The sequence below is a fragment of the Lepidochelys olivacea genome (genome assembly GCF_965140295.1).
Source record: "Lepidochelys olivacea isolate rLepOli2 genome assembly, chromosome: 2".
NCBI classification, from domain to species: domain Eukaryota; kingdom Metazoa; phylum Chordata; order Testudines; family Cheloniidae; genus Lepidochelys; species Lepidochelys olivacea.
This window is the reverse complement of record NC_140412.1, coordinates 172,954,435-172,974,394: the sequence shown is the minus strand read 5'-3', so window position 1 is coordinate 172,974,394 and position 19,960 is coordinate 172,954,435. Positions and strand designations below refer to the sequence as shown.

The window sequence follows — 19,960 nt, the reverse complement described above, 5'->3', positions numbered from 1 at the left end:
CCTGGTGTGACAAGCTTAGACATCCATGACTAAGCTTTAAACAGCTGGTGAATAGTAAAGTTATGTGCAATTGAAAAGCATTTCTGAACGTGCTCACAGAGGTTTTTCTACAGGTCTTATAACATCACCAATGCATTTTTTTTCCTTCCCAGTTTAATAAGCACAAGAGCTTCTGCTCTGAGGCTCTTGCTTGGATAGTTTGCGTAAGGAAGCTAGAAAAGTTAGTTCCCAGTAATTGTAGTTCTTTGAGAGTATTGCCTGTGTATAGTCACATTTGTGGAAATAATTGTGCTTGCATTCACACACCTCCCATTTTAATTCTTGTGTGGGCTTCTGAGAGTATAAAAGGAGTATCCCGAACTACCCTTCATTTACCTCTGACCACTGACAGTGCAATGAATTCCTTGCAAAACAGTGGCTTGACCTTGGCTCTCAAGGGTACTGTCACTGTTATCACAGATAAAACAAGAGCATCCAGAAACAGAGATCTAAATGGAGCTATAATCTCCACAAGAAAGACCTGATTCACTAGCAGGGTAACAAGGTACGGTTCTAAAAGTCTACTCTTGTTTTTTACTTTCCCCAGCTTGATCATTATCCTCCAGCAAGTTACAGCCTGCCGACAGCATCTGACACTCAGTTCAATTCCCCAAAGGCACTCTTCCTGGGAAAAGTTATAGGTGAGATTACTTTTTAATAATTTATTTTTATTAGACATTTTCAGAGAGAAAAAATATATATAAGCACATGAGATTGTGATGTTCGTAGTGTCTGCAGTAAGACACCCTTGGACATCTCATTTTTTACTAGAGAGACAGTGATGTTTTGGTTAAGTGGGATATCCATCAGATGGGGGTACTACGCTGTTATTGCAAAGGACAAGGGGACACATAGATAAACCAGGGATAGAGTAGGCTGTGGCTAATATATACAGAATGTAGATCATATATAAAGTTCTAGGGAACGTCATTTGGGACAGTACAATTGCACAGTTTCTGTCACCATTCAGATTTGCTGAGGGGGAAGGGGTCAATAGGACTTATGCTGCTTTGCAGTGAAGTATGGGAAATATTTAGGAAATTTGGAGCAGTATCTTTTATTGTGAATTCATTGGCCACACTTTTATGACTCATTTTCAGAGGTAGTAGCTACTCACAAATGTCACAGAACTCAATGGGATTTTCAGGTGCTCAGCACCATTTGAAATTCAAGCGATTACTTTCTGTAAACCTTTTACTTAGCCACAATAGTTTGGATTATAGTGAAGAGTCAGACTCAAAACATCATGAACTTATGTTTTCTTTCTGCAACACCATAATTTAAATGGTAACTTAAATGGTAAACCACATGGAATGTAGGTTGCCCCACAAACAGAATCTGTATGTAAGCTTCTTACATGTACCATACCTGAAATGATTGTATCTCTACTGTATTTCCAGCCTGTTCTTCTGTCAAGGTGATATAAGGAAGGCCCTATAAAAGTTAAATTTTATATTGTTTGGGGACCAAATGAGATGTGAGGGGAAAAGGACTTTTGAAGAGGAAAGGAAATCAACTACAGAATTTTATAATGACATATTTTTTCCATTTGCTTCATTTTTAGTCTAGTTTATCTTATTTTGTGACTTTCTGGGAAGCTGGATGTCAGTGTAAGGTTCTCTTTGGTTTAAATCAAGCAAATCTAGGCTAACATTGGAGCTGAATCCAAAACTCAGGTTTTATTAATTCTTCTGCTTTTAGGCTCAGTAAAACAGAATAAAAATGAACAGTCAGAATAACTGTAAGTTGTGAAATGGGACATGAACAATGATTTTGGTGCTCAGCCACATGAATGCAATATGTTACAGTAGAATATCTAGTTTCATCTTGCTGACAATATAAAACTTGAGTGACTGTACTGCTCTCTGAATATTTCCATCTTACAGAGCTAAATTACAGCACACAGGACAGTCTGAAATTTAGAGCTCCTAGCGCCCATTCTACTGGACAAATCCTAGGTCCATTTAATCATCAATAGAATAGGCACAGGATGCAAGGGATGAGGTGTAGTCACTCAGCAGCTGTAATCTTGGAGTGGCTCAGGGCTTGTCTACACTGGTAAGTTTCTGCGCAGTAAAGCAGCTTTTTGCACTCAAACTGCAGACATGTACATACTGCCAAGCCCCTCTGTGGGCAGAAACTCCTCAGTTGCAGCACTGCAGAAAAACCACCTCGACGAGAGTCGTAAGGCTGTTTGTGCGGAGGCTCCAGTGCTCTATTGCCAGTGTAGACACTTGATTGCTTTCTGCACTGTAATTGGCCTCTGGAGCTGTCTCATAATGCCTCACGTGCCCGCTCTGCTCATCGTTTTCAACTTGGCTGCCCTGGAGACATATGCTCCTCCCCTTTCAAAGCACCATTTTTGACAGATGTTGCGTGCTGTGCTGATCTGCTCCGGGACACAAAGCAAATGATTAATGTGGAATGCTCGTGCTGTTGGACACAGAGGCAGGTGTGCGTGTGTGAGAGAGAGAGATTGCTGTGCAGAGAGCCCAAGGAGGGAGGTGGGGGCTGATGTCGGGGTTTCCCCCTCCCCCTACCTCAGGGCTGGCTGCTTTCTGCCACTGTCTGAACTTACAAGACAGCATGCTGACACACTCTCTGTCCCCCAAAACACATTCTCTCTCCCCCCCTCCATACACACACACACACTCTCTGTCACACACACTCCCCTTCACACACACACACACACACACACACTTCAGTTGAAAAGCAGTTGGCAATGTAGTAGGATGCCCATGGAACAATGGGATTGGGAAACCTGCATCATGTGATGCTGTGCCTGGCCCATGAGGCATTGTAAACCCTTCCCAAAGCACCCTGCGGCCAGTTGCGCAGTGGGATAGCTACCATAATGCATTGCTGCTTTGCCATTGCAAGAGCTCCTAATGTGGATACGCTCCACCATCACAAGGAGCACAGTGTGGACACGAAACAGCGGTAATTCCAGCAGTTTAATAAAAGTGGTATCATTTGTGATGCAGAAACTTGCCAGTGTAGACGTACCCTTACATAGGGTGGCTGGGAGCTAATCTCTTCTCCCCAAACATGCCCTGTGGAGGTTCTGCTAACAGCAACAGACAAAACCAGTGCCTGATAATATATATATATATTGGTGGAAGATAAGGTGTGGATCACCCGAGGGGAATTCCTGGCCTCATCACTCCACCCTGATTGCTTCATGTGAGTGGTTTGTTGCCACAACGGCTCCTTCGTCTCTCTGGGCTGACAGCTATTTCCAGACATGTCAGCTGTCTAGGCTGCTCAGATTTAGAAAACCATCAGACTATGGTGGTACTGCCTCCACGATGCAATCTTCTAAAGCCTGACTCTAGTCCTGAGAAGTTGGATGGATGAGGAAGCCTTATGTGGCCCCAGGAGTGTACATCCTCATTACATATGGGAAAAGCTTGGGGAGAACGTGAAAAAAGATATGAGAGAGAAAATACAGGGACGGAAGTATCATAGAGAAAACATTGTAGGGGGAAAGGAAGATAAGGAGGCAGAGGAAAAGAAAAGTTAGGACGCTAAACATTACAGGCAGAGATGTACCATACTCTATGGGGGAAGAGTGAAGAGGAAAAATTGGATTGAAGCCAAGAAGAGAGAGAGAGCTTATATGAAAGTTACAATTTTAAGAGTATTAAATGGAAAGGTGATTGGCAGTACCCAATAAACAGGACATACTCTTATATCTTTAAATTGCAGGGTCTTGGGAGGCGGGCAGTCTTAGATAGCATTACAACATTTTTCACCCTTAGTGGTGTTAGTCCTGGGGCTGATGAATGATGGGTAGATTTTCCAAGCCCTGCAACTAGCTTGGAGACCAGCCAGCTCTATCCCACAGATGCCACAGGGTCAGTATTATTTCCTTTGTCAAGTTTTAGTGCTGTCCTCCTTAGGTTTTCTCTTAGCATTCCTCAAGAACAAACTGCAAGAATTGAACAGGTAATGAAGCTTTTTGCATCTAGGTCACTTGCCTGAATCCAGCTTATGTTGGCAGTGACTGAAAATCATTACTACCACCTCACAAGTGTTTGATCTATATGAAAAGAGATATTGACTTAGCCTGGTTTCTGGGTACCTACATTACAAAAATCACCTCCACATTTGACTCCTTGCAAGTAATAATAGAGGCTTCAAGGACTGGATGGGCATACGTTATTACCCTCTGACTTCTGTGTGTATTCCATCCAAGTCAGAGTTGCGGCACATTGCCGGGATAGTGTGGGGAAGCCTACATTCCACCTGTCCATGATGTTCCTGCTATGTAGCGACATAGAAAAGATCAGTCTGCAGTAATGTCATTACATTCACTGATATTTTTCAGAGTAACCCAACTTGACCCCATCTTTTTTTGCTCTTCTTAGCAGAGTTCATCAAGTCTAGTTTTCCTAATTTCGTTCGTGTGTCAGGGAAATGCATAATACTTGTGAGTGGTTCTAGTCTGGATTCCTTCTTCTTTTCAAATTTGACAGGCTAAAAACATGGAATTAAATTGAGTTCCAAAATGATGAGTTGGCTCTCTGTAAGATGTACAGACTAATAAACATAATACTGATAACATCCACCGTATAGATATATGTGGTGAAGTCGCAGATTTTCCTTCTCATTAGATGCATTCAGGGCATAATGAAGTCACCACAAACGTTGGTTAAATCAGTAAAGTGAGAGAAAATGTTAAAAGATAGGAACAGGCAGGGTGCCTGGAAGACCTTGGAAAGGTATTGGGGTCAGCTGGAATATATATGGTCTATGTTTTCATGTGCTATTATGAGAATCAAAAACAGTTTCCATGTTTTTTGAAATGTTATGTATCATCTGTCATTATAAATTATATTGTGTATGTTGCTCTGCATCCTTTGATTGATGGTATTGCTTTGCCTTTTTAGTGTTTTAAGTTTATTTTTATCTGTTAGGAAAGTGCTTCTTTGCTTATTCTGTTTAGATTGACTGTCTCTTCAAAGTGGGACATTTTATTAAATAAAAGAATATCAGAGCCAGAGAAACAAAAAGAATACACTGTGCATGCCAAAACAAAACAAAAATCTCTGGAGAACCCCTGACTCACTGGTATAATTGTTGCACCACAGCCAATTGCCATTGATCAGATTGACAAACAACTGCCAGGGGGAATGCTGAGTGAGGGGAGTGGAAATCAAGGTTAATATTGTTACATGTGTTCAGCACAGTTTGAAGGGCACACTACCGGCAGAATCTAGTGTTTTTAAAGCTCCTAATTGCTACATTATCCTCGCTAGAAGCAGTTCCAGTGAACCTGGAGGGAGTCTCACCTAGCAGAGGTGTGTATACAAAGGTGATTATCTATACATCATCATATGTACCGTTTGTAATGTCCTACATTCCATCTAGAAACAGGGTTATAGTTGAGAGGCAGAGTGTTTTATTTTTGTTTTGGTTTTGTTTTTCATCGAGGATACTCAGTCTTAATTATCTCTGTTCTGTTGGATTTGATGCTTTCTTGTCTTGAAAGGTGAAGATGAAGCTATATTTACAAAGCCAGCTTGTGATTTTGTGGAGCATTTTGGAACCATCCTACTGAGAAACAGTCCTACCTGTCTTTTCTTCTTCTTCTTTCTTCTTCTTCTTCTTCTTCATCTCGTTTTTTTACTACGTTTATTTGCAGAGAAACAGCATATCCTGCCAGCTTTTCTTCCTATGACCGTGTCACAGTTCAGGGCAACTGCACCTGTAGTGGTTTCCCTGTAGTGGTTCAGCAAGAACACCCACACTCAGGCTTCTGGCTTCTAGACTTTGCCTTTCTTGGATGGAGACATGCATCTCTCTCCCTCCTGACTGGGGTATTTCTAGGCTGAATGATTCTCTACTTTCACTATGTTATTCCCAGAAAAAGGCAGTCTGCTTAAGCTTCCGGCTTCACTTCCCTCCTCAGAAATGGTACACAGTGTAATTACTACGCTTATAAGTATACGCTTATGCTCAAATAAATCTGTTAGTCTTTAAGGTGCCAAAGGACTCCTTGTTGTCTTTGTGGATACAGACTAATACAGCAACCCCCTGATACTTGACACCATGCAAGGCACTAAATGTAGCCGTATGGAGTGGAAATCCATCAACCTCAACAAAAAACTCGCACAGATACAGACAGACATCATCTTCCTCTCCAAGTGCAAACAGATGGACATCATACCAAATGGACTGAAGGTAAAAAATCCATTGCAATCAACATACTACACTGACTATGGTGAGAGACTGCGCCACACACTCTCAAAGAAACTGAGGAACCACCTGATCAGCATCCTGTACAGCAGACAGGAGAAGATCAAGAATGAGCTCTCAAAACTGGACACTCTCATACAAAACCAACCTTCCACACAAACTTCCACGTGGCTGGACTTTACAAAAACGAGACAAGCCATTTACAACACACACTTCACTTCTCTACAGAGGAAAAAGGACAGTAAACTATCTAAACTCCTACATGCCACAGGGGGCTACAACAGTGGTACCCTCAACTCACCTAACAAAATTGTTAATCTATCCAACCACAGACTTAGCCCAGCAGAAGAGTCTGTCCTATCTCGGGGACTCTCTTTCTGCCCCACCACCCCCACGAACATGATACTGTTCTGCAGTGATCTGGGAGCCTACTTTCATCGTCTCCGACTTAGGGAATATTTTCAACACACCACTGAACAGTGCACTGACCCACAGGAACCCTCCTACCGACACTACAAGAAGAAGAATTCTGTGTGGACTCCTGACGGTCGAAATGGCAGGCTGGACTTCTACACAGAGTGCTTCCGCAGACGTGCACAGGCTGAAATTCTGAACAAACAGCATCACTTGCCCCATAACCTCAGCCGTACAGAACGCAACGCCATCCACAGCCTCAGAAACAACTCTGACATTATAATCAAAGGGGCTGACAAAGGAGGTGCTGTAGTCATAATGAACAGGTCGGATTATGAATAGGAGGCTGCCAGGCAACTCTCCAACACCACATTCTACAGGCCACTATCCTCTGACCCCACTGAGGAGTACCAAAAGAAACTACACCATCTGCTCAAGAAACTCCCTGCTACAGCACGGGAACAAATCTACACGGACACACCCCCAGAGCCCCGACCAGGGGTATTCTATCTGCTGCCCAAGATCCATAAACCTGGAAACTCTGGACGCCCCATCATCTCAGGCATCGGCACTCTTACAGCAGGATTATCTGGCTATTTCGACTCTCTGCTCAGACCCTACGCTACCAGCACTCCTAGCTATCTTCAAGGCACCTCCAACTTTCTGAGGAGACTACAATGATCTTCCTGAAAACTCCATCCTGGCCACCATGGATGTAGAAGCTCTATGCCAATATTCCACATGAGGATGGACTACCAGCTGTCAAAAACAGTATCCCTGATGAGGCCACGGCACACCTGGTGGCTGAGCTTTGTGACTTTGTCCTCACCCACAACCATTTCAGATTTGGGGACAACTTCAAGTCAGTGGCACTTCTATGGGTACCCGCATGGCCCCACAGTATGCCAACATCTTTATGGCTGACTTAGAGCAATGCTTCCTCAGCTCTCGTCCCCTAGCACCCCTCCTCTACTTGCACTACATTGGTGAAATCTTCATCATATGGACCCACGGGAAGGAGGCCCTTGAAGAATTCCACCTGGATTTCAACAATTTCCACCCCACCATCAACCTCAGCCTGGACCAGTCCACACAAGAGATCCACTTCCTCGACACTACAGTGCAAATAAGTGATGGTCACATAAACACCACCCTATACCAGAAACCTATTGACCGCTATACTTACCTACATGCCTCCAGCTTCCATCCAGGACACATCAGACAATCCATTGTCTACAGCCAAGCCCTAAGGTACAACCAAATTTGCTCCAACCCCTCAGACAGAGACAAACACCTACAAGATCTTTATCAAGCATTCTTAAAACTACAATACCCACCTGGGGAAGTGAGGAAACAGATTGACAGAGCGAGACGGGTACCCAGAAATCACCTACTACAGGATAGGCCCCACAAGAAAAATAACAGAACACCACTGGCCATCACATACAGCCCCCAGCTAAAACCTCTCCAGCACATTATCAACAATCTACAACCTATCCTGGAAAACAATCCCTCACTCTCACAGACCTTGGGAGACAGGCCAGTCTTCGCTTACAGACAGGCCCCCAACCTCAAGCAAATACTCACCAGCAACTACACACCATACCACAGAAACACTAACCCAGGAACCAATCCTTGTAGCAAACCTCGTTGCCTACTCTGTCCCCATATCTACTCTAATGTCACCATCAGAGGACCCAACCACATCAGCCACACCATCAGAGGCTCATTGACCTGCATGTCTACTAATGTTATATATGCCATCATGTGCCAGCAATGCCCCCCTGCCATGTACATTGGCCAAACTGGACAGTCCCTGCATAAAAGAATAAATGGACACAAATCGGACATCAGGAATGGTAACACACAAAAGCCAGTGGGAGAACACTTCAATCTTCCTGGACATTGCATAACAGATTTGAAAGTAGCTATACTTGAACAAAAAAACTTCAGAAACAGACTTCAAAGAAAACAGCAGAACTAAAATTCATTTGCAAATTTAACACCATTAATTTGGGCTTGAATAGGGACTGAGAGTGGCAATCACCCAAACTCCAGCATGAGCTCTGGCAGGTGATTAGGGCTTCAGAACCCACACAGGGGTCTATTCTATGATGACAAGTTCATAACAGCCTCAGATCTGAACTAGCACCCCATCTTATGGGGCCTCAGTAGGTCAACACCTTCCAACCTTTCCTGAAGGATTGGAGCCCTCCATGGGAGGTCCTGTCAGTTTGCTGGATTAGAAAGAAGGCCCTGAGCCTGTATAAAACCAAACTGTTTATCCAAAAATCTTTCCTTTGTCCATTGGCCCTGGAGAATCCAGATTGAATCTTTGAACTGTCTTCCTGTGACAGGTGATCAGCAGACAAAAGGTCTCCCCTCAAGACAAAACTTTCTCCCCTGTACTTCTGAGGAATTCCACTTCACACATATTGTCTCAAAACATCAAGCCTGTCTGCTATATTGTTCAACATAATATTTTGCAATTCACATTATCTCCCAGCAATTACATTAATCCTTCTTCCTCCTCAAGAAGTTCCATACAATCCCATAATAGCACACAAACATTTTCATTCTCAATACAATGAACCCCAAAGGTGGTGTATGTAATGCAGTGGTTTAACTTAATTCCATAAGACCTGCCCAGGATATTGAAGCATACTGTCATATCTGTCACAGATCATTTATATCCAGTTAGAGACTGGTACTTGGACAGCACCTACCACAATGTGAACCCAGTCTCAATTGAAGGTGCTATCACAATACAAATGATTAATAAAATAGTCAGCAAATGCCTCCTTTTTCTCATAATTGGCCTTAATATTGTGTGCTGTCAAGTCAGGAGAATTACATTAGAAGCATAGAAACAAGCAAAAATTATTGAATTGCAAATGTAATTAGAGAGCATATTTTTCCATTTAAATTGAAGATTTCTCTGTGTTCCAGAAATAATTACTGAGTCCTTGAAATAATAAATCCTAGAAAATGTAGGCAAGTACTTTTGCTAAAAGCAAATGTACAGAGATTTGAAATACAATAATAGAAGATAGTGTTTATTCTTTGCAGAAGCCTGAAAATAAGGGGTTTGAACTTGTATCCTTACTCCTTAGGTGAAACTGGTTAAATTGAACTGATCATTTTTTACTGTCTCTACAACCCTCTGAATATCCCAAGAAGGATTATGACTTCAGGTGGCCAACAAAGGAGAAGGAGGCAACGAATAGTTGGAAACAAGATCCTATTTTTATGTAAATGTGTCTAATAATAAAAAAAGGGCAATGGAAAATTAGATGATATTTATAACCAGAATAGTCCTTAATCAGCCAGTTTTCAAAAAAAAATGTTCCAGTAGACATCAGCACAGCTTTCATATCTTATTTAGTAACAGTGAGACTTTGAAGATTAACACGATGAGATAAAAGCAATGAGGTTACTATCAAGATTCTTGACTCTATGAAAGATAAAAAGAACAAAAAATAGAACAGTGAAAGGTTGTTCTCAGAGTAGATATGGGTCTGATCCACGGAATTGCAGGGGTGTTTGGATTCAGGGTGAAAGTTTGGGCCCATTAGTGAGATAGAACCGAGCAGTGAGGTTCAGTTCCAGATCTCAAAGTCTTCAAAGTGTGACAGGTTTTGGATGTGGTGTTCTGGTCCATGCCCATCTCTAGTTATGAGGCCTATATAACCTTCAGTGGTTTGAATCTTTAGAAAACTAAAACCATGGCTTGTACCATGTTATTTGAAGAAACTAATATCTTTCTCTTTCACAGGTAGCGAGAGAGAACTAGCTACAGAAAATTACCCCTGTTTTTGTAAAATAGACATTCTAGATTGAAAGAAAAAAAGCCATAGTTTGAGGGTTCTCTCAATAGGGATCACACAAAAAAATGTAGACCAGATAGTGGTGGTTGAGTAGGATGCCGGGGGGAACAGGAATTTGTCCTTGGACTGCTTTTCTTTATTAATGAAGTACAGAATGCTTTTAAACTGGTTTCTTGTCAAAAGTTAAAGGAAGAGGTTAAACCCTAGCTGGTTGACCAACAGCATCTCAACTCAGAGCTTCCCCTGACAGAGCTCTCTACAGTCGAGTCCCAAGAGACTCCTTTTATTGCCACATCTCCTAGCTTTTTTTAATGCCTAGTGATGAAGGACTTGGGTGAACAGCAGCCGGCTAAAGCTGAACTCATGCAAGACTGAGGTCTTGCTGGTAGGAAGATGGAAGTACTTTGAAGAACTTGCCTCCTCTATTACATCCCCTGCATACCTGGGACTGACTACCTCTCTGGGTGGAATTTTTGCTCCCTTGTGTATGGACACACCTGAAGGTAACTAGGGTCTGATGGAGATGTGGCAATAAAAGGAGTCTCTTGGGACTCGACTGTAGAGAGCTCTGTCAGGGGAAGCTCTGAGTTGAGATGCTGTTGGTCAACCAGCTAGGGCTTGTGTCTCTGTTTTTTGACTTCTTAGATTGTTTAGTGTTTCTATGTGGATTGCTTTTTAACTTCTTCCTTTCACTTTTGACACTTTTCCCTGTCAAGTGGACCATGAGCTATTATGGCAAAAGCTGGCAAAACCCAGGATGAATCATATCCTGTGTTTGTAAACTGATTTGAGGAAGATAAACCACAAATATGATTCTTATGCACCATTCATGTTTTAAACAGAATTGCATAGTCCTTCCATCTTCCAGAATAGGATAGGATCATTGCATCAGGCTATTTACTCCATATTCGAGTAGGGGGCTTCAAAGAGGCAGAAATATGACTTCTGCATGGGCTGCTTAATCTAGGGGTATGTCTACACTATGAAATTAGGTCGAATTTATAGAAGTCATTTTTTTTAGAAATCGGTTTTATATATTCGAGTGTGTGTGTCCCCACAGAAAATGCTCTAAGTGCATTAAGTGAATTAACTCGGTGGAGCGCTTCCACAGTACCGAGGCTAGAGTCGACTTCCGGAGTGTTGCACTGTGGGTAGCTATCCCACAGTTCCCGCAGTCTCCGCTGCCCATTGGAATTCTGAATTGAGATCCCAATGCCTGATGGGGCTAAAACATTGTCGCGGGTGGTTCTGGGTACATATCGTCAGGCCCCCGTTCCCTCCCTCCCTCCGTGAAAGCAAGGGCAGACAATCGTTTCGCGCCTTTTTTCCTGAGTTACCTGTGCAGATGCCATACCACGGCAAGCATGGAGCCCGCTCAGGTAACCATCACCATATGTCTCCTGGGTGCTGGCAGACACGGTACTGCATTGCTACACAGTAGCAGCAACCCATTGCCTTGTGGCAGCAGATGGTGCAATAGGACTGGTAGCCATCATCGTCATGTCCTGGCCACGTCGGCCGGGAGTGCCTGGACAGACATGGGCGCAGGGACTAAATTTGGAGTGACTTGATCAAGTCATTCTCTTTAGTCCTGCAGTCAGTCCTATTGAACCATCTTATGGTGAGCAGGCAGGTGATATGGATTGCTAGCAGTCGTATTGTACCATCTTCTGCTAGGCAGGCAAGAGATGAGGATGGCTAGCAGTCGTATTGTACCATCTTCTGCCAAGCAGCCCTGACATGTGGATGGCATGCAGTCCTTCTGCACCGTCTGCTGCCAGCCAAAGATGTAAAAGATAGATGGAGTGGATCAAAACAAGAAATAGACCAGATTTGTTTTGTACTCATTTGCTTCTTCCCCACCCACGTCTAGGGAACTCATTCCTCTAGGTCACACTGCAGTCACTCACAGGGAAGGTGCAGAGAGGTAAATGTAGCCATGTATCAATCAGAGACCAGACTAACCTCCTTGTTCCAATAAGAACAATAACTTAGGTGCACCATTTCTTGTTGGAACCCTCTGTGAAGTCCTGCCTGAAATACTCCTTGATGTAAAGCCACCCCCTTTGTTGATTTTAGCTCCCTGAAGCCAACCCTGTAAGCCGTGTCGTCAGTCACCCCTCCCTCCGTCAGAGCAACGGCAGACAATCGTTCCGCGCCTTTTTTCTGAGCGGACGCCATACCAAGGCAAGCATGGAGGCCGCTCAGCTCACTTTGGAAATTAGGAGCACATTAAACACCATACGCATTATCCAGCAGTATATGCAGTGCCGGAACCTGGCAGAGCGATACCGGGCGAGTAGGCGACGTCAGTGCGGTCGTGTGAGTGATCAGGACATGGACACAGATTTCTCTGAAAGCATGGGCCCTGCCAATGCATGCATCATGGTGCTAGTGGGGCAGGTTCATGCTGTGGATCGCCGATTCTGGGCTCGGGAAACAAGCACAGACTGGTGGGACCGCATAGTGTTGCAGGTCTGGGACGATTCCCAGTGGCTGCGAAACTTTCGCATGCGTAAGGGCACTTTCATGGAACTTTGTGACTTGCTTTCCCCTGCCCTGAAGCACATGAATACCAAGATTAGAGTAGCCCTCACAGTTCACAAGTGAGTGGTGATAGCCCTGTGGAAGCTTGCAACGCCAGACAGCTACCGGTCAGTTGGGAATCAATTTGGAGTGGGCAAATCTACTGTGGGGGCTGCTGTGATGCAAGTAGCCAATGAATCAAAGATCTGCTGATATCAAGGGTACTGACCCTGGGAAATGTGCAGGTCATAGTGGATGGCTTTGCTGCAATGGGATTCCCTAACTGTGGTGGGGCCATAGACGGAACCCATATCCCTATATTGGCACCGGAGCACCAAACCGGTGAGTACATAAACCGCAAGGGGTACTTTTCAATAGTGCTGCAAGCTCTGGTGGATCACAAGGGACGTTTCACCAACATCAACGTGGGATGGCCGGGAAAGGTACATGACGCTTGCATCTTCAGGAACTCTGGTCTGTTTCAAAAGCTGCAGGAAGGGACTTTATTCCCAGACCAGAAAATAACTGTTGGGGATGTTGAAATGCCTATAGTTATCCTGGGGGACCCAGCCTACCCCTTAATGCCATGGCTCATGAAGCCATACACAGGCATCCTGGACAGTAGTCAGGAGCTGTTCAACTACAGGCTGAGCAAGTGCAGAATGGTGGTAGAATGTGCATCTGGACGCTTAAATGTGCGCTGGCGCAGTTTACTGACTCGCTTAGACCTCAGCGAAACCAATATTCCCACTGTTATTACTGCTTGCTGCGTGCTCCACAATATCTGTGAGAGTAAGGGGGAGATGTTTATGGCGGGGTGGGAGGTTGAGGCAAATCGCCTGGCTGCTGGTTACGCACAGCCAGATACCAGGGCGGTTAGAAGAGCACAGGAGGGCGCAGTACACATCAGAGAAGCTTTGAAAACCAGTTTCATGACTGCCCAGGCTACAGTGTGAAAGTTCTATTTGTTTCTCCTTGATGAAACCTCCCGCCCCTTGGTTCACTCTACTTCCCTGTAAGCTAACCACCCTTCCCTCCTCCCTTCGATCACCACTTGCAGAGGCAATAAAGTCATTGTTGCTTCACATTCGTGCATTCTTTATTCATTCATCACACAAATAGGGGGATGACTACCAAGCTAGCCCAGGAGGGGTGGTGGAGGAGGGAAGGAAAATGCCACACAGCACTTTAAGCACAGCACTTTAAAAGTTTACAACTTTAAAATTTATTGAATGCCAGCCTTCTTTTTTGGGGGCAATTCTCTGTGGTGGAGTGGCTGACTGGCCGGTGGCCCCCCCACCGCGTTCTTGGGCATCTGGGTGTGGAGGCTATGGAACTTGGGGAGGAGGGCGGTTGGTTACACAGGGGCTGTAGTGGCAGTCTGTGCTCCAGCTGCCTTTGCTGCAGCTCAGTCATACACTGGAGCATACTGGTTTGTTTTATCCTCCATCAGCCTCAGCATTGAACCCTGCCTCCTCTCATCACGCTGCCGCCACATTTGAACTTCAGTCCTCTCTTCAGCCCACCACCTCTCCTCCCGGTCATTTTGTGCTTTCCTGCACTCTGACATTATTTGCCTCCACACATTCGTCTGTGCTCTGTCAGTGTAGGAGGACAGCATGAGCTCAGAGAACATTTCATCACGAGTGCGTTTTTTTATCTTTCTAATCTTCACTAGCCTCTGGGAAGGAGAAGATCCTGTGATCATTGAAACACATGCAGCTGGTGGAGAAAAAAAAGGGACAGCGGTATTTAAAAAGACACATTTTATAAAACAGTGGCTACAGTCTTTCAGGGTAAACCTTGCTGTTAACGTTACATACATAGCACATGTGTTTTCGTTACAAGGTCACATTTTGCCTCCCCCCACCGTGTGGCTACCCCCTCAATCCTCCCCCCTCCCCATGGCTAACAGCGGGGAACATTTCTGTTCAGCCGCAGGCCAACAGCCCAGCAGGAACGGGTTCCTCTGAGTGTCCCCTGAAGAAAAGCACCCTATTTCAACCGGGTGACCATGAATGATATCTCACTCTCCTGAGGATAACACAGAGAGATAAAGAATGGATGTTGTTTGAACGCCAGCAAACATACACTGCAATGCTTTGTTGTACAATGATTTCTGAGTACGTGTTACTGGCCTGGAGTGGTAAAGTGTCCTACCATGAAGGACGCAATAAGGCTGCCCTCCCCAGAAACCTTTTGCAAAGGCTTTGGGAGTACATCCAGGAGAGCCGCGAATGCCAGGGCAAATTAATCCTTTCACATGCTTGCTTTTAAACCATGTATAGTATTTTAAAAGGTACACTCACCGGAGGTCCCTTCTCCGCCTGCCGGGTCCAGGAGGCAGCCTTCGGTGGGTTCGGGGAGTACTGGCTCCAGGTCCAGGGTGAGAAACAGTTCCTGGCTGTTGGGAAAACTGGTTTCTCCACCTGCTTGCTGTGAGCTATCTACAACCTTATCATCACCATCATCATCTTCTTCGTCCCCAAAACCTGCTTCCGTGTTGCCTCCATCTCCATTGAAGGAGTCAAACAATGCGGCTGGGGTAGTGGTGGCTGAACCCCCTAAAATGGCATGCAGCTCATCATAGAAGCTGCATGTTTGGGGCTCTGACCCGGAGAGGCCGTTCGCCCCTCTGGTTTTCTGGTAGGCTTGCCTCAGCTCCTTAAGTTTCACGCGGCACTGCTTCGGGTCCCTGTTATGTCCTCTGTCCTTCATGCCCTGGGAGATTTTGACAAAGGTTCTGACATTTCGAAAACTGGAACAGAGTTCTGATAGCACGGATTCCTCTCTCCATACAGCGATCAGATCCCGTACCTCCCGTTCAGTCCATGCTGGAGCTCTTTTGTGATTCTGGGACTCCATCGTGGTCACCTGTGCTGGTGAGCTCTGCATGGTTACCTGTAGCTTGCCACGCTGGCCAAACAGGAAATGAGATTCAAAAGTTTGCAGTTCTTTTCCTGTCTACCTGGCCAGTGCATCTGAGTTGAGAGTGCTGTCCAGAGCAGTCACAATGGAGCACTCTGGGATAGCTCCCAGAGGCCAATACCATCGAATTGTGTCCACAGTACTGCAAATTCGACCCGGCAAGGACGATTTAAGCGCTAATCCACTTTTCAGGGGTGGAGTATGGAAATCGATTTTAAGAGCCCTTTAAGTCGAAATAAAGGGCTTCATAGTGTGGACGGGTGCAGGTTTACATCGATTTAACGCTGCTAAATTCGACCTAAAGTCCTAGCCTAGACCAGGGCTAGGACACATTTCAGTGCTCTTAACTAACAAGTCCATTTGCAGCTAAGGTTAGTGCCCCGTCTACAGCTACCACTGCACACCAGCTTCTCACTCTTCAGATCTTTCTTCATCTTTCTCCCAGTTTCCTATACTTCATATGTGTTGGCTGCTCTTCACTTGTGTGGCACACTGTTCTGTCTGGCCCTCTCGCTAAGGATCTGAGACGTTCCCTGTCTTTAATCTTACTGTGTACTAGGGATCTCATCCAGCATGGGACTGAGCAGCCTCAGCCCTCATTGACTTCAGTAGGATCTCAAGGTACTCAACATCACTTTGCAGGATTAGGCCTTAGGTATTTTTCACTTTTGCCTGAAACTGACAGTAACCCCCACCAACCTTTCCCCCCTCCTCCCACCACGGTCTGCCATCCTCATCCTTCCCTCATTGCCAGGAATATTCCCATAGCTTCTAAATTACAGCTTTCTATCCTTTTTACTCTAGACCATCTCTGAGGATTATTTTGTATGAGTAACCTAGGCAATCTTGTAGAATGAGAAATCTCATTATTTTATTGCTTGTTGTACAGTATCTGAGATGTCTGAAAGATACTATATACTATGTGTGGAAAAAAAACTGATGAGAATGTAGAGACATATAAACATCTCCAGTTTCTGTCATTTTGAATAAAAGAACACAAGTCTTATCTGACATTCAGAAAGATTTTGATAACACCACTTAAGTGTAGCTGCGCAAAAGGCAAAGTTACATTCCACTAGTTTTCCTATCTACTGCATCTTTACAAAGTTATAATCTTATACAACTTGAGTTTTTTTCTTAGCATAAAAGAAAAGGAACTCTTTCACCTGTAACCATGTCACGTCTAGTACCAATTTATTACTTATGCTGTTGCTTCAAAGGGGCAAAGAATGGGAATGAACATGACAAGTTCACAAAGGGCACCAATAAACCCTAGTACCAGCCCTGTAAAACCACAATAGCACAGAAAGCTAATTCGGAGAATTGTGTTAAGTAATGAATAAATTTGAAGAGTTAGCAATCTATTGATGGATATTCCACAAGCAGCAAAAATATAAATTAATGGAATAAATTAGTCACTGTGAATTATTTGCTCAGCTCCCGTTATTACAAACAAAAGGGGAAAACAAATTATAGAGAAATACTTTTACATTTTCTTTTTAAGCCAGATCTTTGAAGTTATGTCATTTTGTGTTTCTGTTAATGGAAATTCCTCTGTTATTTAAATTACAGATTAAAACATGACTGATGCCTTGTTTTGAAGCTTTCTGATTAAAGTTTTTAAAAGGTATCAATACTGTTTAAATCTGCTCTCTCCAGTGTGTACGGTAATGCAGTGATGTCTTGCAAATAATTCACCACATACTTACAGCAGAGAAGAGTTATAATACAATTAGTAACCGCTGCAAATACATTCACTTTATTTTTAGGATTGCCCTTTCCATTCTAGGCTCCTTAGCTTGAAATGGATGCCCCTTAAAATAAAGTAAATGCATTTTCAGTGGTTGCTATTAAAACTGTTTAATAAATCATTGGAAATCAATTTAATTCAATTCAGTGTTTTTGAGAATGAATTAATAAACCAGTTAGAATGACGTTTCCATTCCTTAAAACAAATGTGTTTGTTTATGGCCATGGCTGGGTAACAGCAGCTTAGTATATCCAATCTCAAAACCGGAAGGCAGTATGATCTAGAGGAAAGGGCACTGGACTTGGGGTCAGGATATCTGAGTTCTATTGCTGGCATAGTTCTACTGTTGTCTGACCTTGGGCAAGTCGATTCAACTCTCTGTGCTACTGTTTTGCCTCCCACCATTTGTCTGTCTTTTCTGTTTACACTGTGAGCTCCCTTGGGAGGGTACTGTCTTTCACTCACTGTTTTTACAGTGCCTAGCACAATGGATCCTCAGTCTTATCTCAATGCTACTATGATCAGGGCTTTGGAGCTGGGCTCCGGCTCCGCTCTAGCTCCAGGCAAAAACCTGCAGCTCCACTGTGCTGGAGCTGCGCCACACTCTAGCTCCAGGCTTCACTCCAAAGCCCTGACTGTGATAAAAATAAACAACTATAATTTTCTTTTCAAAAGGGAAAGGGGGGAAGTCCCTACTTCACAGACCTCAGACTCAGTCTGCATATGCTCAACGTCAAGTGTAGGGGCAGTGGATCAATCCCCATATATAGAACAGATGTCATCAGAATTCTCCTCTTCCTCCAAAAGGTGAACTGAGCGCTTCACTATTGCCAAACCTGATACATTAGTAGATTTATTTTTATTGTCTGATCACTGGACTACCCACTTGGCAATGCTTACCACTGTCTACGGGGCAGCTAAGGGTATTTCTACACTGCAATAGCAATGGGAGTATACACCCAGGGTTCCAGGTGGACTTATGCAGCCTGTGTTGCTGTATCTTCACTCCTATTTTTAGCCATACTCGCTAGGTGAAAGCTAGCACAGGTATGCCTATGCAACCTGCAATAACACTTTCAACTGCTGTGTAGACATTCCCTAAAATTACCTGTTGCTGCAGTGGTAGAAAATGAAAACCATCATCTGGAAAAACAAAGCAATATGTAACAGACACAACATCATTTATTTTAAGTTAATTATAACTGTGGTTCTTGTTGGGTACAAACAACTACATGTTTATCTAAATATCTGCTTTGCATTTTGCCTCTTCTAGTACACCCCACTTCTCTGGTTTTTTATTGGTTTGCTTGTCTGAAAGTCTTACTTTTTTACTGTTTTAAAAAAGATTTTTTTAGAAGAATGCATACACGCTGTACATCTAGCAGTGCATATTGAGTTTATGAAGAAAATAGATATAGTCAAATATTTAATCAGGTATACCACTTATCAGACACACTAACAAAAATAGCTGGGGGTTGGCAACTCTAAGGCCTAGTCTACACTACGAGTTTATGTCGGATTTAGCAGCATTAAATCGAATTAACCCTGCACCCGTCCCCACAACAAAGCCATTTTTTTTCAACATAAAGGGCTCTTAAAACCAATTTGTGTACTCCTCCCCAATGAGGGGATTAGCGCTGATATCAACATCGCCATTTCGAATTAGGGTCAATGTGGACACAATTCGAAGGTATTGGCCTCCAGGAGCTATCCCACAGTGCACCACTGTGACCGCTCTGGACAGCACTCTGAACTCGGATGCACTGGCCAGGTGTACAGGAAAAGCCCCAGGAACTTTTGAATCTCATTTCCTGTTTGGCCAGGCAAGCTCATCAGCACAGGTGGCCATGCAGTCCCAGAATCAAAAAAGAGCTCCAGCATTGACCAAACAGGAGGTACCGGATCTGATCACTGTATAGGGAGAGGAATCTGTGCTATCAGAGCTACATTCCAAAAGACGAAATGCCAAAACGTTTCAAAAAACCTCCGAGGCCATGAGGGACAGAAGCTACAGCAGGGACGCAACACAGTGCTGCGTGAAACTTAAGGAACTCAGACAAGTGTACCAGAAAACCAAAGAATCAAACAGACGCTCCGGGACAGAGCCCCAGACATGCCGCTTCGACACTGAGCTGCATGCAATTCTAGGGTGGGCTGCCACCACTACCCCATCCCTGTCCGTGGACTCCGATGATGGGGTACTCTCTGCCATTCCTGAGGATTTTGCGGACGGGGAAGATGAGGAGGAGGAGGAGGAGGACAAGCTTGAGGAGAG

General features: G+C 44.1%; 1 protein-coding gene across 1 annotated transcript in view; it reads left to right on the top strand.

Moving 5' to 3' along the window:
- Positions 1-19,960, top strand: part of CNTNAP2 (contactin associated protein 2) — a 1,667,645-nt gene that overhangs the window by 1,573,150 nt on the left and 74,535 nt on the right. Inside the window, exon 21 of the mRNA XM_084620442.1 lies at positions 587-680. Coding sequence (XP_084476568.1) covers positions 587-680 — 94 coding nt within the window. The remainder of the gene's footprint in view (positions 1-586; positions 681-19,960) is intronic.